Raw genomic sequence first — 24,014 nt, forward strand, 5'->3', positions numbered from 1 at the left:
CCATATTCCGAAAGAGCGTTGCGCCACACTTATTGTCGCCATTTCTTCACATTCGCATCGATCATGCAACACCATGAATTAACACCTCGCGGCTTCATTTGATCAAACACTGAGCGTGCTTTCTGTACATCCCCCAAACTCTTATACCCCGAAAGCATTGTGTTCCACGCGGCCATGTTCTTCCTAGGCATTTCGTCGAACAGTTGGTGGGCAATTCAGCAAACGAGACGTCGAAGTAGGATTTGAGAAGAAAAGACGCAACTTACAGATCAGAACGAAACCCGGGCTTCAATGGCTTGGAGACCCGGCGCAGTTCCTGACCTGCACCAGTCGAATTTGCTCCGACCGAGGAGAAAGTGTGCAGATTAGCGCAGAGGAGACAGAGAGCAGAGAGAGAGAGTGCAGATCGGCGCGGAGGAGACGGAGAGGAGAGAAAGTGCAGATCGACGCGGAGCGGAGGAGAGAGAGAAAGATGGCGCTGTGACGAGGGAGCTCTGACCGGAGAGAGTGCAGATGCCGGCCACGTTTAGGGGGAGGGGGGAGAGAGAGTGTGCGCGCCGATGTGCTGGACAGAGAGAGAAGAGAGTGGCATGTATGTAATTATTTAATTTGACTAAGGGTAAAATTGTCTTTTTATGTTAAATGGGGTTAGTGAGAACAAAAATATGTTGCTGGAGTAAATGGGATAATTTTGGCTTTTTTTGGTGCTATTGATCAAGGACCCTATAATATATGCAGAGGTCCTTAGCAGAGAAGCACATTGAAGCAGTACATTTTATGGAAGCGTAAATGATTAGTTCTAATTTTAGAACGGGTTGTTTAGGCTCTATTATTATATTAAATATAAAATTATTTACTTATACTAATTACCATTTATTGTCCCGATCTTATGAAAATTGGACTTCAATCCAAAAGAAGAAAAAAAAAAAAAAAATCTTCAACACCATGATTTCTTTATTCTCGAACTAACGAAACTCAAGAATCACGACACAAACTTGTTTCAAAGATTTTTCCAAGTCAAATTACCATAAAATTTATTAAAGAAACCATTTCTGAAGTTTTGGTGTCCCGTCAATTGGAACTTACAAAACCCAACTTCTCCCCCAACGATGTTGACCGAAAAGCTTAACTTCAACTTCTTGTCATGATAACTCGAGGAAAAATGAAAACTAAATAGCAACAAGTGTACGTTATTCGCATAAGGTGCAGTAATAAATCAACTAAACTGATGGGGTTAAAAATAACCGATGATATACATGACTATTTACAAGGTTTCAGAGATCAAAATCCCAACTACATCATTAGTCGGTGAGCAGATTGAAAAATAAATACACACTAGCCCTAACTCAACCTAGAAAAACACACACACACACACACACTATAATCCAGAATTGGGGTTGTTTCCAGCAAGTAGCACAGAGATTTCCAACCCTCGACTGAAAGCCTGGTTGAACATGAGCCGAGCTTGAAACGTTGATACAAATGGGAACCATGATGACAACGCAATGGGAATGAATATAACCATACCCATCCCAGCATCATAAAGAAGGGCAATGGAACGGATGGATTTCCACAAGCCCAGTTTCTTCATCAAGGGTTTCCAAGCTATGCAAATCTGGCCACAAAGAGGAGTGCAAGTTATGAACATGTAACCAAATATTGATGAGAGGATAAACAAGAAACAGAAGAAACTAAAGTGAAGAGACTTACGGAAAGAATTCCCCACCCAGTGGGTACAAACGCTAAAATGGAAGCAAAAACGTCTGCGATTGTCAGATCTGTAAATTTGACTGCTACTGCTAAACCAGCCAGTGCCAACATGAAGGCGACCCCTTGAATGAAGCGCAACAGAAGCTGGAAGTTGACAGATATCTTCTGGCTGAAGGTGAAAACCTGTGAAACCAAAGAAAAAGAATATTTAATTAAATCTACTAGAACTAAAATCCCACAATTTCAGCTGTGAAGTATATGGTATTATTAATGTCATATTTTTCACCTTGAAAAGAATTATAAGCACCGCCAGCACGATCCATGAGAGGCCATACACCTACAGTAACATCCGCAAAATGTTGGGTCAAACTTGCACATAACGACATTGGCAAAGATTAAATAGAGAAATTGAATAAAACCCAGACATTGCTGAACAGAGATAACAAAGCAAAAACTTAAAGATGCTTTTCACTGTTCACATATGATAATGACTCATCATTTTCCCTATAGCAGACAAGGGAAACACACATATATAGGAAAGGACCAGTTACCGTTAGTGATGTATCTGATCCCTTCACATCTAGCCGGTAGATAATTCCATACTGGAAGATAAAGAATCTTAGACTCAAAATTGTCTCTGCAATCCTTCCTCCCAAGGTTCTAATATGCGCCTGCAAATGAAAACCCAGGAATATAAACAAGGGATCCAAAATAACTTGGATGGAGCAAGAAGAAAGGTTTGTTTGTGTGTGTGTGTGTGTTTGGGGCGGGAACCCATAAGATTTCAGTGACAAGTGACTGAAGCAAGGACAAAATCTAAGACAAAAAATATAACATGACAATGCGTAGTATTACAAGGAAGAGAAGCCCCCGACCCAATCAAGAATGTGACCTCGGTGAATTTATGGCGTACAACTCTAATTTAAAATCAGAGTACAATGATATTCATGCATATAGAATAAAAATAAGACCATAAGTCTCCCCGACGGCCCCACAATGATCTGACATATACGCTATAGAATGTATGTCCCTATCTTTTGTTTTTTTAATAGAAAGAAACTTTATTGATAAAAAGGAAGGTACAGCATAGAGAAGGTGGACCAGAAGTCCACAAAATAGGAGCAAAAGAGCAAAACAATGCTCTAGGCAAAACAGAACAGAAACAACCCTAGATTACAGCAGCCTTCCAACCAAAAATTTGCATCATAACAGATTTACCAAATTAGATATAGAGGATGCACAGCAAAAACCAAGACTTTTAACCTTTTAATAGTTTGTTGAGTTATTTTGCCAGTGACTTTGGGGCAAACAGTTAACCCAAGTAATGGTGTGTAACTAAAGAAGGTTACAGATTCAATCTCATCTGGTAGATATGCACCAATTCTTTCCTAACCAGTCTAACTCGATGTTAGAAAGATCAAACTGAGAATCTGTTTAGAACAGGTAGCTACAACTCATTAGAGCCTAGAAACCAATCTCCCACAAGTATATGCCAACTGCCTGTGTGTCAGGCAAGCATTTTTTTTCTTGCACATAAATTCACAATATATATACAAGACTACATTATTACACAAACTTATGTTCAAAAATGACAAGGACTTTTCTTATACAGTTTGCTAGAACAGTTATTGTTATTTGGTCAAGTAACTAAAACAAGCCATGCAATTTGATGTAAAATCAGAAGTATTACCAGTTCTTCCTCCCACCAAGCTTCCCAGCTTTCTTCACCCTTAACTCCAATTCCACCTCTATAAAGAAGCCAATTTGTCCAATCTCGGAAATCCTCCACAACCCTGAAAGGCAATAACATTGGTCACTTTCAATAAAGTACAATGGATCTATATTTTATTTTTTTAAAAGGAGAAATGAAAGACACTTACTTCTGCCACTCAAACCCAGATGGGTTGAACAAATAGGGAGCAAAAAGCCAAGAAAGAGCCATGAACCAACTGGTTATTGAAAGAAGAATGTATGATATAGCACCGCCATCATCATATCCATAAGCAAGGTACACTACCAACAAAAGAACTACTTCCAACCTGCAAACCAGAAGGAAAATAAATGATCAGTACACATACAAAACCTGAAATAGCTTTATTTTATTTTTCTTTTATAGGAAGCACATATTTCTTTGCTAACAAAGAAAAATATGGATTATACTTGAATGAACTTGAAAGTAAGATATTGAAAATATCCTAACATATCTGCCAAATTTTATTACTTCCCAACCTTCCCAGATGCTATAGCAATATAGAATTTCATAATTCACCATTATATAGTGCAACTTGTCAAAAAGAGAAGAGTGAAGAGAAAGAACAGGAATCACACCCTTTGGTAAAATGACTGCGGGAGTAAAGCCTGTAATTCTCTGTAAACTTAACATGCCGGACTACAAATCCCCTGCCGGTTGCTTGATACTATTAAAAAAAAAAAAAACACAAGTCAATATGCCATAGATTAATAGATTTAATCAAGAACAAAAGAGATAAAGAAAACTAACCTTTGCACCACCATGGAGAATTGTCCGGCCAAAATAATGTGTTTTGGTTCCCAAGGAGAATGTGAAGAAGACAGAACAAAGTTGCAACTGCATTGTGAGGAAAGTTACTATGGCCTGCAGCAAGAATCAATGAAAAAGATGACTAATAAGGTAATGACAAGAGACAAATAAACTTCCTTTGAAATTATAAGTACAACCCAAAATACACCGAGTAAAATATAGCTACCCTGGAAGAAGCTGAATTAGGTTCTATGTAGAATACTAGAGTATGAAATCAAACACCACTCAAAAGAACTAATATCTATGTTTTGAGAAATTGAACCAGGCTGTCTACCAGTGGTAATGAGTATATTAATGGACTACCAGTCCACTCAAGAACATAGGCCCTCAACCAACAAAACCAGGACAGATCTCACACGCAGGAAAGAAAAGATTCTCAGAACTAGAAACTAACCAGAAAACAGGAGGTTCTAAGAATATTGATGTAAATACAAACAATATTTGGTATTACAGCTACCAGCAACCTTATATAGGAAATCAGATTTTAAAATGACTTAAAAAGTCTTTAGAAGTACTTTGACTACAAAAGATAGGTCTATGGATCATGGGATGCTGGTGCGATTTACTTCTTAAACAATCTGTTTTAATTCAGAATCAAAATTCATCAAAGAAAATGAGTAAATAGAGAAACACATAATTACCCGCAGGAAACCCTGTTCCAAGATGGAGCCTAAAATCATCGGGACAGCAGTAAAGATACCAATTTGAAGGAGGAATTGTGTATTTAGAGCAGCAGTCAGTGCGGTATTCTTGGTTACCTCAGCTACGTTCTGCAAGTATTCACCAACCCCAGATAGCGCCTGAGATAAAAACATGTGTCAATCCTTGTGAAGAAGATTGAGAATAATCATAAGAGCATCATCAGAGTCAACACACGAAAGCACAAAGGTTAATCAAAGCATAAGCACTCAAGCTGGCCCCAAAGTAACCTTAAGAACTAATGAAAAACATGAAAAATTAACAAACTAGGATAAATCCCAATCCCATTCAAACCTGAAAAGCCATTGCTTGAATGCATTACCTCACTATTGATGACATATACATAGAAATACAAATTTACAATCACATTCAGAAGAGTGAAGATTATTGGCATATACTTGTTCCTAATGGTTTAGCAATTATAAATGCATGGCATAGAATGAGATTAACATAAAATGACCTTACCATATATGTTTTCCCGTAGAGAAAAATGTAAACCGTCAGCACTGTTAACTGCACAAACCAAAAAGAAGGAAGATATGTGAGATACAAATTCATGTTACTTTGCCTTGGTAAATCCTTGGAAATACGATGCAGTAAACAGTAAAACCAAGTAATATTCCAACCACAAAGCAGAATCATTCTGAAGAGTAGGCAAGTAATTCCGTTTAAAATGCACTGAAACTTTAGCATGACGGAATAATTTATTATTAGGCATAAACGAGATTTAATGAAATTAAAATCCTAACTGAAAACAAAAGGAGGGTGGTGATGGTTAGAAACAAGACAAACCCAGTCATATCTTTAGCACATGTCACATTTTAGAAGCGGTCCCCTCATTCCCCTCATGCCCCTAGTCTGTTTTCCAAATAATGATAAGTTGTCACATTATCATTCAATTGGAGTTGAGGTTTTAAAAAATGTTTTGGCTGAAAACCGCTTAGGCAGCCCTGAGGTAAAGTGAAGAAGTATGGCTTCTGTTTCCGACAAACATGCACAGCCTTGAAGGGATAATCCTCTTTCACATTGCTACTGTCTGGTTATTTCCTTTTTTATTTGTAGTGTGAAGATGTGTGTTTTAAGTTGAGAAAACAAGCTGAAATCTTCTCTTGTTTTCTTTTTCCCTGGAACTTCTGGCCAAAATAACTCATTTTTGTTCTATTCTGGGTTCTTCGATAATATGTCTCACTTGAGGTCTAAACAATACTTGGAATCGGTTTTTCCTTTTCAAGCAAACAGCTGGCACTTTTCTACTATCAGAACCTATTCCATAGTGTCATAAAATCGGTCCTATTCTGCCACTTCTCATATCCTATTGAACAGATACAGCCTTCCAACTTTCCAAGAGATGCTCCAATAACAGCTTTCCACAACCTTTTCTCTTCCTTTCGAGGCTTTTCTTTTTCTTTGGGCTGAATCATCTCAAGCTTTATTCTCCTTTCTTTTACTTTACATTATTTTAATATCTATATAATTGCAATATTTCCATATTGACGAAGGTTTACGCCCTCAATGAGTCGAGGCTTGTGCCTCATCTCGTCCACACAAAACGAGTCACTTTAGGCTTTCGACTTTTAAAACAATGTTGGAGTTACTAAATGACGGTTGAAGAACATACTTAATAGCAAGTTGCTTAATGAAATATAAATAAAAACGTGCTCTTTTTATAGTAGACTATTCCAACCACAACGGAGAGTTAACGTAGGATGAAACATTACCATTGTACAGAAGTAGTAGCCGACAGTGGTAAAGTAAAATGACAGCATGCGGAAGAAATCAAACTGCTGCCCAAGCCTGTATACATCACGACTCAGAACCTGTTCACCATTACCACCAGCAACCTTCCCCTCAAATACTGCAATTTGGTTGAGCCCAACGTCCCGCCCTTTGCCAACCTGAAATGCACTATGAGATATTTCCACAACCTTTTTCTGTCGCATATAAAGAAAGTGACAACTTACCTGAATATACTCATGGTGAGTCACATTTCCTTGGCGTAAAGTTGAGTTGAAGCCTGCATAATAATACCAACTGACAATTCAGTCAAATCCTTCGAAAGCAAGATTATTAATCCTACTGTCACCTATGTCTTCTAGATTTCTTCTAATCTCAACCACTGTTCTAGAAGTATCAACTTACTAGAGCCAGTCTCAGACAAAAACGAATTTCCAGGATTCAAAAAAAAATAAAGAAATTCATGAGCTGCAAAGAGTGCACAAGGACAATACACCCAAAAAAAAAAAGCACCTTATTGTTTATCAATTAAGAACCATACCTGCAAAGATGTCTTCACTGATGTTAATCACTCGAGAAGCCTTGCTAATACCACCCCGTGTTATGTGGAAAACTCTATCAAACACATCAGGATGACCATAATGCATACGGACCCTGTACATTTCTTGGGATCAGTTTTAAGTAACCGGATGTTAATGATCTAGAGGTACCCTGTTAATTGGCATCAGTAAAGTGGACTTACTTCAAAGGATTGGCAAGAACCCGCTGAGCTAGAGTTACAAAGCTTGTTTCCTGATTGGACATGAATGACGCTAAAGAAGAAACACTGCAAAATATATAGATTATAACTTGAACAATATTGCAATCATCTTTTAAGAAGTATGCAAGTATACATTCGAATATACCTTCCCGTAAAGACATGTTCCCTGACACCAAGAATTGTAGGACGACGGATACCATGATCACGGTGGAATTCTTCGAGTAAATTTCTCATCTTCAAAGCTTCCTCAAAATAGTTATCCTGTACAATAAAATAATAATATTGAGCAACATCACTGTTAGACAGCTGTAAAGGGAAGAAAGGTAACTTGGAAATACAACAGTTACAGAAGTAAGATATGGGTGTAACAATAATGAACTGATTTTAGGAAGCTGTTTAATGGGACACAGTAGTAAGAAAAAATAATCAGTCACCTGATTCATGTCAATTGTCTGAATTGCATTTCCACGAGTAAATACAATTGCATGATTTTGGTTCTCCGGTTTCCCTTCACCTATTTTTGGATTTCCAGGCAGTTTTATAGAGTAGATTTCCTGTATGATAGAAGTTACAGTCCACAGAAAATATTCAGAATAACAAGAGTGAAGAGGTGATGTACTATAAAAGCACCAATATTGATAATTAACAGATCTTTAACATAAAGAAAAGACTTGAGAGTTAATAACAGGCATTTTTACAAAACTTACCATAAAAATAATAACAAAGATATACAAATATAAAACACACATTTTTTTTTTCTTTTTTTTGGTTGAGAGAAAATGTACTTTAATAATCAAGACAACTATACATGAGAAGTCCACCACTAAACAACGAGAGATAAATTTAACAAAAACTGGACAAAAGAACTACAAACAGTGAGCGATTTTCCCACTTAGAGATACAAAAGCCTTGAGACAGTTACACTTCACCATGAAACAGAAAACAGAACAAAGAACCTAACTAGAACTTACAGAGAAACTATAGATACTGACTGGTCACAAATTATCTTCTTCAAAAGTTATTCTAGGACGTAATTATAGAACTAAACAACAACTGGATACAAGCCAGTGAACAAAAAGGAAGTTATACCTTGTCCTTCCCATTGATATCTGCCTTTACAAGTTTTGAATAGAACTCTTTGTTCACTTTACCATCCTTCAAAGTCTCAACCTCATCGATAAAAGCAACTCGAAGAGCCTCATTTCTAACAATAAAGTCAACATAAAAATTAGGTTTTCAAAAGTGCGGTATAGATGCTAACGTGGATGTTGTGGAGGATGTACGAAAATTTTAATGAATGCAGTCCTGAATTTCGTAAGAGTTCATACCGATCTTTCTTGTGAATTTTGCTCACTAAGCAAACAAAAATTCATGCTTCTTAGGCCAAAGGAAAAAAAAAATGGTACGACATTATTCTAACCAGTGCTTCGTATCTAACAATAGAGAATTCTCTTTGCACACGCCAGAGAAATAAAGAACTTGTCCAATCTGAGATTGATCAACATATTCTTGATGTTGACCAAATGGATTGGGCATCTGGCAGTGTTCTCTCAAACTTAAGGTATTTAAATATTTCATACTCCTAGTCAATCTACCCTGTTAGATTTTCCAGAAGACAAACTAACCATGGTAAAATTCACAAACCCCCTGGGACTGCAGAATGCCAGAAACCACATGTGCAAAACTCCAACATATGAGAACCAAACGAGAATATCCCCTTTTACACATTAAGAATTAGTTGTGCAGTAACTCACCTTTGCATAAGCAATGCTATATCAGCAGCCTCAGGTTTTTGGCCTTCTTTCTGTTTTCCATATATTTGACAAGTAACTACATATGTAAACTTCAGGTCTGCCTGAGCTCGTGCTTCAGGAGATAACTCAAATGCTCGAGTTTCAGCCGCATCACCACTAGAAATTGCAGCCTCCACATCTGATACTGTGAAGACACAGTTGGGTTCTCAATTTCTCATAAAGCAGAATAAATTAATAAGAGAAAATAGTCGTCAAACATAAGAATAAATAGCTGCCTACCTCCAGAATTCAATCTCTCCAAATAGGTCTGAAGCATAAGAGCCTTCCTATAATACATCATCCCACGAACTGCAGATCTCAAACAACAAAGAAGTTTAAGGGGGCAACCATCATAAAGACAAATAAACATTTGAAAAGCGTTCAAAATTCTAAACTATATTATGTAGGAAGTGTGAAAATTATTAGCCTTAGAATTTTCAAAAGATTGAGGGGAAGAAAGCAAACAATAATGCAAGTATAACAAGTTACTTTCCCCTGGTACTCAGTATCCTTCTCCACCCAAAACGATGTCAATTTTCAAAAAATTCAATACATTACATTAAATACAAGCTTTATGAGGCAAAAGTATCTGATAAACATTATCATTCATGTCAAATTGTCAATACAAGCCACCAGTATCATGGTAATTACTAATTACGATAAAAGGAGTAACAGTACAGAATAAATTCATTACAGAGCTAAGGACAAGAAAATATGATTATACTAAAAAAAAAAAAAAAAAAAAACAAAGTCATTAAGGTTTACTATTGAAACAGTGAAACAAAAGCAAAGAAAGCCCTAAACTAACCAGTTGTCAGTTGGATAACCAATACAAGCAAGGACCTGTTAAATATGAAACTTACCAGTTCTGGCCAATGTTTGGCCTCGGTAAGACGCCCAAAACCGAAGCTCAAGAATATCAGAGGGATTATCATAAAGTTCCGAGTCATGTGCATTTTCGTCACGGCCAATCCGTAAAAGAAAGTTCTTCCACTCATCTGCCACGGCCACAGAAAATGACAAATGTTAATACCATAGGCAAGCGATACAATAAAAAAGAACATTTTTTCCATATAAATGCAAAATACCATGCAGATATATAAAAAGAGAAATATGAGCATATGATTAACCATAGTTCACTCTGCATTGGGTACATTTCTGGGTTCGACTGGTTTGTTTTTCTTTGTTTATTGTACCACTTCCCCACCTAATTAGAGGAATAAAAAAATACCTGGGTAAATCTTTTGAAGGTAAAACAATACTGATATCCCATCTTCATTTTTCTTCTGGAGTTCAGCGATACTATAGAGCACAGTCTCAGCATAATATGGAGTAAAAACACTGCATACACGAAAACAAATAGATGAGGCAGCCAGGTATGTCAAACACAAATAAATCTAACACAACAAAGGTGATGAAGAACTTATTACCTGAACGACAACATTTCACGGACTGGCCTTGCTTCGGGCATCTCCATGAAAAGAGAATTTGTAAAGAACTCCAGCCTACGTCCGGCCTCCAGATTTTGGGGGACATTGGCAGCTGAATCTTGAATTGTCAACAATGAATACAATCTTTTGACTTGTGCTCTCTGCATATCATCAAAAACTTATAATCTCATACAAAGAAACATGACTGAACCATAAATATAAACAGACAAGCAAAGAGACTTCTCAAACATACCAATGAAGGATCCTTGGGCCACTTCAACTTGGCAAACAACCGACCATCCGTCCGTGCTTTTGACAACAAATTCCATGTTTCATAGTTTTCCCTAAAAGTTGCCGAGAATTAAAGCCATATCTCACTACTTCTCTCTGCAAATACTGGCACATAAAGAGAAGTATAACTGACCTCATGTTAATAGAAAGGACATCATGGCGCACAATGTCGTAGAGATCTTGAACAGCCTTAATAGCACCATCCACCAGTTCAGATGTTTCCTCTTTTTTCTGTACATAGAATAAAACATTAGAAAGTAAATAAAAAGCGGTGTGCTTGATCATGCTACTTTCACACAAAATGTACTAGTAAGACATAAAACATCCTCAAAACCAATATATATCAGAACAAGAACAAAATTTAAAATTATCGGAAAATTATTATTATTTCATATTAATTAATATATATATATATATATATATATTTTTTTTTTTTGAGAAAAGAAACATCTTTAATTGATAGATAAAAAGGTACCAGAGCTGTGGACAAGATGTTCACAGCAGAAAAAGAACAGGGAACAATAAACATCAGCGAGGCAAGACTAGCCTAGGAGACACAAAGCCAGAAAACTAAGCTACAGCAATCTTCCAGTCTTGAATGATAGATAACAATATTTAATTCTATATATTCAGTTAAAAATATTAAAAAGAATACAATTTAACTCCAGCCATAAAAAACTTTCCTCTCGACCTTAAAACATGGAATAATGCTATTCCTGACACATCAGTGGCATGGACCAAAATCAAGACTTCCAAAGATGTGTTAACATTCAACCAAATAAGCTGTACTAATTGAACACAAACGAGTTTATACAAAGAAAAACAATAGCAAAAGTATCATCAAGCGCCAATACACATCCAATAATGAGAACCACAAGAAAAGTAAGGATCCAACTAGTACAAACCAGAATTCCCATTAATGCAGTAACTCTTGAAATCACGAGTGGCAGCTTGTTCAGTTGAAAGTCAGCCTGAATACTCTTCTTCACTATGCTTACTTGAATATCATCATATATCCTTTCAACCCTGCCAAGATAGAAGATAGATACAATAAAAAAGAATTTCTCCAACCTCAACGTCTGCTCATAATCTTATGCATATGAGAGCCTATATCGCATTTGAATCTTCTAACACAAACTTACCACAGCTTTCCTTCACCCTCCAATATTTCACTTAGGATAAGCTTAATGCTATGGAAGCACTCCTGGACAGCATACTTCATATAGTCATCTCTAGAAATTCTTTCCCAAAGCTCATCTTGTGAATCCCTGGTTTCAAGAGCAATATCTTTGGCAACAAATATCTACAAAATTTAATATTAATTAGTGATAAAGTGATTTATAAAATTAACAAAATTTAATTTGAGAATATAAAATTGCTCAAGTAATTAGTAGAAGAGTAACCTTGCTAGCAAGAAGGAAAAGGGGCCACTGAACTAAGGGAAGACTTCCAGAATTTTTAGGCATTACAAGCAGCTCCATTTCTCTGGAAACAAGTGAAAAAAAAAATTAGTTGATTGACTGGTTGCAGGAAGGTAGAGTGAGAAAATAAAATCAATGGAATAATTTCAACACTCACAGGTCAGTGATATAATCTTCTTCCCTCAGATTTTTTATGATTTCATTCCAAAAGGGAGAAAATCGACTAGCATCAACCTTGTTCTTCTCAATATCCTAGAAACGCACAGCAAGTTATGCTTCCCATATACACCCAAAAATGATCCAGAACTAAATAATGAATAAAGAAACACCAACTGTACACAGCACTTCCTTCAAAATCAGATTTCACCACAAGAGCATCACCCATGTAAGAAGATATATACCATAGCACCAGACACGGTATCAGCAATAGAGACATAATTTTGCAAAAGAACTATTTTGACCAGAAAAGAAAATTTAAGAAGATGAGAAAGAAAGAAAGAAGTACCAATCTATTAGAGAAGACTCAAACTCTAATGAGCATTACTCGCATGAGAACAAATCAATTATTAAACTTACATAACAAATGTTGGAAATTACTACCAAATACCACATTCAAATTAAAAAGAAAACAAGATCACAAAGACTTATTATTTTAATCAAAACAGTTCACTAATATATTAATACTTTATTTCAGCCAAGGTACTCGAGATTTTAAATTTATTGAAAGATATAGCTTTTTGCCTGCCTCTTTTACTGACTCACCTCACTGGAAGACTGATGGTAAGCCCTGCCAAATATATAAGCAGTCAGATGAAATTTAAAGATAAGAGATTGACTCATGGTATTATGTGTATAGACAATTAATTGAATGAATATCTATTCATATAACCTGTTAGGCAGGCGGATATGAAGAGTGTCCATAAAAGCTCCCGGAAACTGCTCAAATAGTTTATGAAGTGCTTCCAATGATCTAATCTGGAAATAATAATAAATAAATATAAACAAAACATTTCAGATATATCTAATGAAAAGAAAATAAATAAATAAAATCATATACACATATCCAAGTGAAAGGTGCTGCATCAATGAGCCGATGAAAAACCCCTTTTAAGTAAAATTGATGGACAAAACCGGACAGTAAAAAAAAATCGTACAGATACACGTGAAAGGTTCTGGGCGAATGAAAAACCCCATTAAGTAAAATTAAAATTGATTGACAATAAGAACACAACGGAAGGACCCAAGCAACAGTTTTAACTGACCTCTCCAAGACGATCTCTGGCACCAAGCAAGAATCCCCACACAGCAGATATAACGGTGTAAAATACATAGAGATCTAAAAGATAAATCTGAAAAAAATAAAAATAAATAAATAAATAAGAAAGAAAGACAATAAGGGAAATAGAAAAGGAAGGAAACATGCACCAGCAAAAGAGAAATGAGTTCCAACGAACCAAACTCACTTCCAAAAAGTCTACCATCTCCAGTTCTATTTACCAGCATCAGGAACAAAATTTTAATTTTAAATTGAAGCAAACATAATATTACGAATTAAACGATCTTCCTCCAACCAAGGAAACAGAATCATTGTCAACACTAAAAATAAAATATACAAACAATGTGGGCTGAAGCAGACCACAAAAACACACTTGCCAGATCCCAGAAGAGCAACAGTTACAAAGTTGAGTAGACTAAAAAAATAACAGATGAAGAATATCCAACTTACAATTATCACGGGAGCCCACAAAGCAGCAACTGTCAGAGCATTATAGTTGTCTGCAAGCACGACACGATGTAAACAGTTAGGAGAATCATTCAGGAAGATCCATGTGCTTTCATTATGACTTGAAAACATAATACACAGGACAACTCAATGGAATTCTGGAAGGATAAACCCTAGAAACTTTCTAACTTTAAGTTTGATTTTAAGAGTCAGAGGAATTTGAGACAATCACATAAAAATACAGTATCATTATGATTGAAAATTGAGTAAAATTGGAATGGGTGATAGTTATAGTTCATCCAGCCTGCCACCTCGCTTACCGCTAAATAAATTAAAAATTATAAAATAAAATAGAAGACCCTCAACAACAGTCTTCTTTCCCGATTCAAAGAGCTGTACCAATTTAAGGTTTTATATAAATCAACCTAAGAATATCCACAAAATATATTAGCACAGATATAAACATTTCAATTACTGAAAGGCTTTTTTTTTTTTTTTTGGTACATTGGAGGGAATCGAGCCCCTGATCTCGCCTAGTCCAAACCTAATTCCCAACACCCCTCACCACTTGTGTCAATTACTGAAAGTTTTTCAAGTAATGATAGGATGGTTACTTACTTTTAGAAACAAAATCATGCCAAGTATACGTTATAGCATTTGTGTTCACTATAACTCTGGTTGGTTCCACCAACGGCTTGATCTAAAAATTTCCAAAAAGGAGAGATTAAGATTCATTCACAGATGAATAAATCAACTATAGAACAATACCACCATGGAAGCATGATCAATATTACAAACCTGGAGAAAGTATGCAAATGAAAACTTTCCACTCAAAATCACAAGCCAGAAAAACATGTACCTGCAACAAAATAAAAAGCCGACAAAAGTAAACAAAAGAAATTGGAGCAACTTCAAGTGGTTTTAACTTTTAAGCATCAGATTTCCAATCCTCAATTAAAATATGTAAAAACAAGAAATGACAGCCAAATAATCACAATATATTTCTCATCACCACAAACAATGACTAAGAAGTCAAATTGATGTGTGGAACATTGTTCATTTACTCTACTTTTTTAATGAGGTATCTCTCTACATAAAGTGACCCATCCATGGACATCAGCCGGTAAATGATCATTAGATATTAGCATTTACCAACCAACCTTAAATTGTCCATTGATTCAAAACAAGAGATCATAGCTTGATAGATAGTTAGATTGAGGAACTACTACAATTGTATTATCACAACCTATGGCTTCTTATCAGATAAATGGGCGACATTTCCACTTTGAACAATAAAAAAATATAACAGAGAAGATACACCAAAAATTTGCTTAGTGTTCAGTATATAGTTCCAGAAAATAAAGAAAAAAATAAAAATCAACAGAGATTAGGGAATACTTGATGAAATCAGTAGTCCTCTCATACATGCCCCGTCCAACATAGTACCGTTCCTTAAAAATGAACAAAAGCAACAATAAATAATGGTTCGATAAAGCAGATGTTAGGAAACAACTACATGATTAATGACAAGAAAGGAAACTCGTTAGAATAAAACCTGGCGCATCCACTTGACAAGGCGAATCAGAGGCCAGCGATCACATTGATTAGTCAGATTGTGGCAGGCTGGTATGCGCATGAAAAAACTAATGAAGAACTGGATACCAGCATATATGCCTACAATGAGCAGATACAACTTGTAGATAATAGGGTTTCCATTTTGTTTACTCTCTTCCTGGAGAGCTTTCCTGCATTAAGGCACAGACAGAAATGTTACCTTGTTTAACAACATCAGAATAGGAAAAAATATATATATATAAAATAAAAAACATAAAAAAAACTAAACACAAAAGCAGACGATATGCTTATGCAAGAATGTAAAAGAGTAATCAGGAAATTACACATAAAGAAAAGATATGACCACTGATGCAGTGCCAAACCAAACAAATCGGAGAAAAATTCGAGAAACTGCTAGGCGCCGTGTTGTAGAATAGGCGCCATACATCATAAGAACATCAAGAACACCTACATGAAGAAGCATTTCTCAGCTATTGAATGAATTACACTAGTGGTAGTAAAAAAATAACTTGCCAATATTTAATGGAACAATGTTAACATGTAACAAGTTCTTATATGTTAAATAAAACATACACATCAACTTCTTGAGCAGTAAAGAAACATACTCTCGAGAAATTTCATTCCAACAAATGTCGGACCGAGACTGAGAATTTCTCTAATACATTTTGCATCAAAACTTCCATTGAATGCAATGATCGCAAGTCCCTGAAAGTTAAAAGGTATATAATATCTTTACAAAAAGAAAGATGAGTCATAGAAGTCACAGAATATAAACTTGGATATCTATTGGGATCATAAATTTACCGAAATATATTATTAAACTAGCAATAACAGTTACAGAAGTAAAGATACCTTCTTAAGCAAGAAAAAATTAAACCAAAAAAAACAAAAAATCTAGAGCATAAAGACCATAGTCAGAGAACCAAAAGACAAAAGTTTATTTTTGAAAGCAGGGAAAAAGGAAGGATTTTTCCAAGGCTCTAAGTTTTACTATCTCCTTGTTTGGGTAGGAAGCAGATCAAGGATAGGTGGAAGGAAGCAAGAACTATATGAAATACTAAACAAGAAATGAACCTCATATCAAAACTGAGCATTCAACTAGACATGCAAACCTGAAACATCATCACAAGGAATATCCACAGACGGTGGAAACTATGATACAGATGGAGAAATGTCCTATGCTCAACAAATGAAGTTTTTCCACGATGTTGACTTCTGCCAGATTTGAGAATATTCTGCAACAGAAAAGATGAAGTATATTAACTACATATGTCAAGTTGTCTGTTGGCGTAAAAAATATTGGTGTCACTTGACATTACAAATTCCATCCTCAAAAACAATACCTCAATTAGGCATAAAACAATTTATAGTTTAGCTTCTTGACACAAAATCCAAATTTTGACAGAGCTTGCAACATGCCCAATGAGAGATATCCGGCTTAACCAAAGTATAGATTGACAAAAATTATATATTTGATACAGAAGAAATGCACTGTAGACAACAGTTGGTGACATTGTAATATGTAGGAAGAAATATACAACCCAGAACTTACAAACCAGAAAACAGTAAAAATGTCACAACAACTAAGATTAAACATCACTATGAAAGAAGACAACCTTTGACCTTGGCGTTGGCTTTTGAAAAAATGATGAACCTTTGCGCCAGGGCCAACTAAGTTCAAAACAATGGAGTGACCTGAAAAGAATAGATGGTTAGCTTTAAGGTATAATTATAAATATACACATCACTCTTATAGATATCTTACCAGAAGTACTCATTAAAATCATCATAATTGCGCCAAGCAGAATGTGGTGCTCGTCCATTTTCATTGTTTCCAGCTTCCTGTGCAGATCTTATATTAGAAGCAGATTTCACAAAACCTTCTTGTAGCTAAAACATCCATGAAAAGACAAAATCCCCCAACAGACAAGTATATGCGGCCCAATTGAATAAGTTCAACTAAAGTTGATGATTCACTATCAATATCTATGACCTGCTCACTTAGAAACAAAGTAACAGCTGAAAATTCGAGAATGAAAGGCATACATTATATTTTCAATGGGCCATATGAAAAAATAACTTACTTTTCATAGTAATAGAACTAAGAGAAGAAATCAACTGCAAGAAACTATCTATCAACAATGAGACAATATTATACAGAACAAGCATGGAAAACTCAGGGGAGAGGAGTCCATTTGACATCCTTAGAACATCATCTATGACAGAAGTTAAAAAGAGAAATACGTAATAAAAGAATTCATATTCCAACAGGGAAAATGTAAACAAAAGAATCACTTGGATGCCTAAAAATAATAAAAACTCGTAATCAATAAGTATGCCTACCTCATGTAGCAATAATTTGGACGCAGAAAAGTAAACAACACGATAGTCAAAGCATAAAAACTTGAATCATTATTTGGATGAATAATAGGTGTGTACTTGTCAGTATTATAGAAATCCCAATTTCCACACCAATCAGATGAAGAGCAACAATCCAAACTAGCCACAGCAATCAGAGAAGGAAACAAATGGTAATAAACTATAGCAGGTATACACTTGTCTCAGCAACAATCCAAACTAGCCACAGCAATCAGAGAAGGAAACAAATGGTAATAAACTATAGCAGGTATACACTTGTCTCAGCAACAATCCAAACTAGCCACAGCAATCAGAGAAGGAAACAAACAGTAATAAACTATAGCAGTAAATGCTAGTGAACATCCTTATCAAATTTCAGGTAAAACAATAAAAGGCAGCCAATACATACCGCAGACACAATCTCAAACAGAGGATATATAACTTGATCAAGGAAAGAAACTCCATCATTTTCAGAATTACAACTGTTGGCTGGCTGTGCAGTCTGCTGCCTCAGAATTTCATCCATTTCCCTTGCCATCTGCACATTACATTCAAGGACAAAAGGATTAAGATTGGCTTCTGGGGGCAAAAAAGAGCAGAGCTGCATTGAGGAAGGTAAGAGGCCCTGCAGAACAGTAGCATACTATATAATAATAGACACGTTGTTGATTGATCATAAAATAATTATAAGAATAAGAATAGACACCTTAGTTTGGACTAAAACAAACAACCAAACAGAAAAGGAGATATTTGGGGAAGCATTTAAGATCAAAAGGACAGACAAGTGTTTCAGATTCAACGCCAGTCTTATGAAAATCTATAGAGATTCCATATCACTTCAAAATCAAAGGTAAGTAAATTCCACAATGACACAACGAATGGAATGCCTATTTTTTCATTGTTTCATTTCATCGCAGTTGCTGCAAATTCACCAGAAAACATAGTAACACTTTATTGAAATTCATGTGCTTTGTATTTAAAGCATCATACTGATTCATTCACTTCACCAATTAAAACTAAATTGGGTGAACCATGCAGAAGGATGTTACGAGAGAGAAGTAAACAAAAACTAACGATCAATTCCAGTTATTCAATAACAGGTTCACTTACATGATGAAATATGTAGCACAAGCATTCTGGAAGAAATCTAACATTGGCTGCTTCACCCCAGATCAAACAGTACATGGAAACAAACAGTAGCTTTTTCTCCTTGCTAACTGACTGCAAACTGCACAAAATTGATTGATTCCATTAGTCACTATCATCAATCACCATCATTTAAAAAACAAGAAAATATCAATTTATCATCGGAAGAGTGAAGTAAGAAAGGATATGAAACCAGATCTAGAAGTCCATACTTGCTCCAAACTGGCTGAATGCACAAGTAGTTACACCACTTAATATAGTTGTCTAGGGACCTTAAAAATATATTTTGCACCGCAGCCTCATCCAATATCTGCGCAATACAAGGACACAAGTCACAATTTGTGATAAAAAAAATTAAACCTTACAACAAGTCTTCAATAACACATGGCACTGTAATGAAATAACTGGAAACCTTATGAAGAGGTCCAATAAGTTCTTATGGAGACTATTGAAGTAAAATAAGATGTGTACTTTTGTTTAACCATCTTTAACGATATGAATATCATATTAAGATAGAAATTTCATTTTATGTAAACCCCCACTGAGGCCAGCACGTCAAAGACAAACTTGTCCACAAAATTTCGTCTTTTCCAAATTATAAAGTGCAGTATTATCATGTCATGTGTCTGAAATACATGAAGAACTTCTTATAGATATCACTTTCGCATAGGTACCAGACGAGTAGGTAGATATAGTTTATTATATTCAAGTTTAAATGATGTATATGCCATTAAAATCATGGATAGCTGGCATCAAAAATAAGATTTACAAAAGATCCCCACCCCATCCTTTACTTCCAATAACACTAAACTCAAGACAAAACATATATTAATTGGCAACACAACAATGCCGCCCCATCATGTACTTCTCAGTTAACTATCTCAATTAACATGGAATATTGATGAGAGACTTACAGGTTCAGTTTCTTCAGGAATACGAAGCCGTGATTGCTCATTTGCAAGGAGATGCACAATATGTTCGCGCTGGTTACAAACATTGTCTTTCTGCATAGGAGAAGAAACATAAAACCACTCAAAAACTAATGACATCAAAGAGATTGTGAAGCATATCACTATCTGATGAACTATGGATGGAAATTCATTATGGAAGTATAAAGAAAATAACAGGTTGATCAATTTGACACAGTTTTTTAAGCCAAATGTACCAACTTTATCATTAGAAAACTAGTTAAACCCATGCTTATGAAGCCATCCAAATGGTAGTCAACAAAAAGCAGGACAAAGAGTCTATCCAAATCTACCATAAAAAATAGCCAACAACTGCCTAAAAATTGTATAATTGTATAACTCCGCCAACAAAAAATATAAATGTCAAATTTTATAGTAACTTTATCGAAAGAATATAGATGATGCAAACCCAATTTGAAAACTTGGTTGAAAATTGAGACTTCAAGAAGCCAAAGGAAACATACAGACGCAGGGGAAACTGTAATCAAGATGGTATATACCTGAAATCCAAATACATAATGCAGGAAATCAAGCATGTCAGGCTCTCGTGTAGCAGGAATTGGAAAATCTGTCGGTAACTTTGGTAGGCCCCTGAAGTACTTTAACCCAGAAACTGCTGCTTGAACCTAACCATAATTTTCTTTAATTAGAGTGTGCACAAATACCAAGCTTTTAACAAACCCAAATAAAACAACTAACCTCAGCCAAGGACATGATAACATTTGTAATGCTAGGAGCATCCAGTGGAATAATATTGTACGCAATCAGGTCTTCAGTCATTGCGGCATCTATCTCCATTTGGTGCTTGAGCTGTGACGCAGATAGACAATCTTATAACAAGAGATACCTATGTGTGTAACTACACGATATAGCAATGCAAGATTGAACATAGATAGGAGTAATTATATCATATACACATGATTGTACCAAAACATCTCTTGCATTCTGTGTAAAGACAAAAGAGTCAAAAGCACAACAAGAAAACATAACAATCATAAACTAGATAAGAAGCAAGACATATAAGTTTTACTTCATCACATTTTAACGGAACTTAAGATGAGCGGGAAAAGTTGTCCAACTATGCTTATATGATTCATAACAGTTCGGCAAAAGAGTGATTTTAGGTCTTTAATGGGTCAAATACAGTCACTAGGCTTCATAGATGGATTCAGAGATCAGGGATAGAAAATTCAATTCTTATTTTATACAAAGGATGGTTCTATGCATTGAAAAGATTAACAGTACTATACAACCAACCTCTTCTGGAATGTCCTCTGTCAGCTGCTCCAAAACTTTGCCCAGAACTCTTAGAGTCGCGAATACTCTTTTCCTCTTCACTGTTTTCCTTTCCAGTCTGATTTAACAAACAAAAGGTTAAAAAATGAATTAGAACACCCAAACAACTCGAAACAATGCAATTATTCTTTCCATAACAGAGAGATTATACAATCTGACAGGAAAAACCCAGTGTGTGTACAAGTTCAAAGCCGCATCAAACGACAATCGAGACATTAGACAGTAGAGAAAATTATACATCATAAGCATAAAAATTCACAACCTAACGAAAATCTAAAGACATTACAATGTACTTAGCAGAAAGACCAGCAAAACAAAAAGAACACCCATATCAGGTCATACTGGACTGGAGATACTTACTCGCCCAGGTTTCCACTGAAAACACCAGACTCCCTCAACTTCATTTCTTCCTCACGCAATTGTTCAACATTATTTTTCTGTCTATACTGTTTATAGAACTCTTGTAAGCGAACAATGTCTTGGCTTCTATCTATGGTTGCCCCTTCCCTCTTCGCTAGCTTTTGCTGGATATTTGCTCCAATGGATAAAACAAAGCAAGTTATAACTAAATTGAAATATAAGAACTCTCACAACAACTAAATTACAAAAATAAGCATGTATGTAAAAGTAAGATAAAAGTGTTAAAAAAAAAAACAAGGAACCTTTGATTGTCAAAACAAACAATAAAGTTATAAAGCAATGTGGACAAAATACAATCTAATTTGCAGTCAAGCTAATTACCACTTCTCTTCCCATCCTAATTCATTCATAAATAATGAATTGCGAACTGGGACTCGGACAAACAAACTAACATGAGCATCATGCATACTATGAAAGATAATTGAAGTATTCTATATAAAGAATGTACCTTAATGACAGACATCAATCCAGTCTTGAACTGTAATACTCCCCTTCCTTCACTATTGGGGTCTAGATTTTGAGCCAACGAATAACCATGCTCACATACTGCAGGTGAACAGAAAAATCAGTGTTTCCATTGTACATACAATCTCATACACACAATTTACACCTATTTAATCCTGTAATTTTACAGGAACAACTGCATTTAAATGATTTCTTTGTCACTTTTCTTTTTTGAACGACAACTCAGATGATTTTTCCATCTAAATTAATATAACTTCTGCCAAAGATAAGAAGCTACTTCACATTGCACAGAAATATAATTCACTTCCCAAGTTGTCCACTCAATTGAAATAAACTACAATGAACAGATTAGAAAAGAAACATCCAGGTAACAGCTGCCTTCAAAATCAATGGCAGACTTTCACCCCTAAAGGCAACTGATACAGATGCCCAGAAAGAGGACCAAAACCTAACCTGTCATTTCTCCCCTACCACCCTAGTTGAACTTATGACATATGCTCCCAAAAGAAAATCATATGCCGGTGTATCTCCTCATAGGTGCTTTTAGTCTTGATTATACTTTTGGAGTGCTACTTATCAAAATTTTAGACTTGGCAAGGAAACTGATCCTTATTGGCAGGTGCATATTTCAGTTATCTGATCCTAGAAGGCTAGTAAACTTTGGTGCTTTGCAGTTTTGCAATGTACATGGATTGTCTGATTCGAAAAAAAGAAAAAGAAAAATAGAAGGACTTTTATGACAACATGGAGGGTGGACTTGGACGGGACAGAATTATGCATTTATCATCTCTCGAATTTTTTGTACAAAGAATAGAAACAGAGATAAATCTGCAGGTTTAACACAAGCACTGGAGAAAAATTTAAATAAAAAAAGAACAACGAGTAACATACGGATTCTAGAGATATTGGGATCTTCATCTTGGATTTCATCTGCAACTCTGAGAATTTCATCAATATCCCTATTATTTTCAAGTGAAGATGGAACATTTCCGGCAATGCCAGTCCCATGCCGCTCGTATGCATCAGGCCCCATCCTTTCCCTCCTCAATACTGCGCGGACTAACCGCTCCCATCGATCCTCAACTTGAGCCATTTTCTGCAAAAAAAAAAAAAAAAAACACAACACAATATCAACACAAACTTCCATCTCCACGGCTTGCAAAGCCCAAAAGCATAGGTTCTCTAATCACAGAGCCATTCACTCATCCTCAATTCCAATCTACAAAACAAACAGCTACGGAATTCTCAAGAATCCAACTCCGAAAAGCTCCATCTACTGCTCGGTTACTCAACACTAACTATAATCAAAATTAAACAACTATATCTAATTGAATGTTGAAATCCAAGCTTTAACAAAACTCAACTCCTAACAGTATAAGCTAATCCGAGCTGAACCTCTGAATTTGAAACCCTAGAACCAGCAACGAACAACAAGATCCCTATCTCCTAAAAGCTTAAACTCATTTCTCAGCGAAACCAAAGCAGCGAAGAGAAAATCGACGTACCGGATTCGAGAACGGAGTGAATGCGAAGCCCTAGAAGAGCGAGTTGACGACGAGTTGAATCAGTCTCTGATATCGAGGCTGCGGGTTTTTGATTTCATTGAGAGAGAAGAAGAAGAAAAAGAAGAAGAAGAAGAAGAATTTGAAAACTGAAGGAAAAAAG

At 35.6% G+C, this 24,014-nt stretch overlaps 1 protein-coding gene across 1 annotated transcript; it reads right to left on the reverse strand.

The window, feature by feature from the left end:
* Nucleotides 1-1,204: 1,204 nt before the first annotated feature.
* Nucleotides 1,205-24,014, reverse strand: LOC133733715 (callose synthase 9). Its single transcript, XM_062161359.1, has 52 exons — nucleotides 23,855-24,014; nucleotides 23,241-23,445; nucleotides 22,333-22,430; nucleotides 21,825-21,988; nucleotides 21,426-21,522; nucleotides 20,868-20,978; nucleotides 20,669-20,794; nucleotides 20,115-20,204; nucleotides 19,413-19,510; nucleotides 19,165-19,282; nucleotides 18,464-18,592; nucleotides 17,462-17,538; nucleotides 17,313-17,391; nucleotides 16,809-16,931; nucleotides 16,302-16,401; nucleotides 16,020-16,143; nucleotides 15,677-15,866; nucleotides 15,520-15,572; nucleotides 14,920-14,980; nucleotides 14,740-14,821; nucleotides 14,125-14,174; nucleotides 13,661-13,747; nucleotides 13,288-13,373; nucleotides 13,161-13,185; nucleotides 12,556-12,650; nucleotides 12,381-12,462; nucleotides 12,120-12,280; nucleotides 11,883-12,003; nucleotides 11,111-11,208; nucleotides 10,940-11,030; nucleotides 10,687-10,847; nucleotides 10,488-10,597; nucleotides 10,120-10,254; nucleotides 9,497-9,565; nucleotides 9,218-9,401; nucleotides 8,553-8,667; nucleotides 7,898-8,017; nucleotides 7,609-7,724; nucleotides 7,446-7,529; nucleotides 7,245-7,357; nucleotides 6,931-6,983; nucleotides 6,688-6,864; nucleotides 5,435-5,482; nucleotides 4,912-5,070; nucleotides 4,211-4,324; nucleotides 4,039-4,127; nucleotides 3,591-3,749; nucleotides 3,401-3,503; nucleotides 2,262-2,381; nucleotides 1,997-2,047; nucleotides 1,711-1,893; nucleotides 1,205-1,615 (listed from the first exon to the last, which is right to left on the reverse strand). The coding sequence occupies exons 2-52, from the start codon at nucleotides 23,440-23,442 to the stop codon at nucleotides 1,379-1,381; spliced, it is 5,718 nt and encodes a 1,905-aa protein (XP_062017343.1). The 5' UTR covers nucleotides 23,443-23,445; nucleotides 23,855-24,014; the 3' UTR covers nucleotides 1,205-1,378.

The sequence above is a fragment of the Rosa rugosa genome, chromosome 2, assembly GCF_958449725.1.
Source record: "Rosa rugosa chromosome 2, drRosRugo1.1, whole genome shotgun sequence".
Classification (NCBI taxonomy): Eukaryota; Viridiplantae; Streptophyta; class Magnoliopsida; order Rosales; family Rosaceae; genus Rosa; species Rosa rugosa.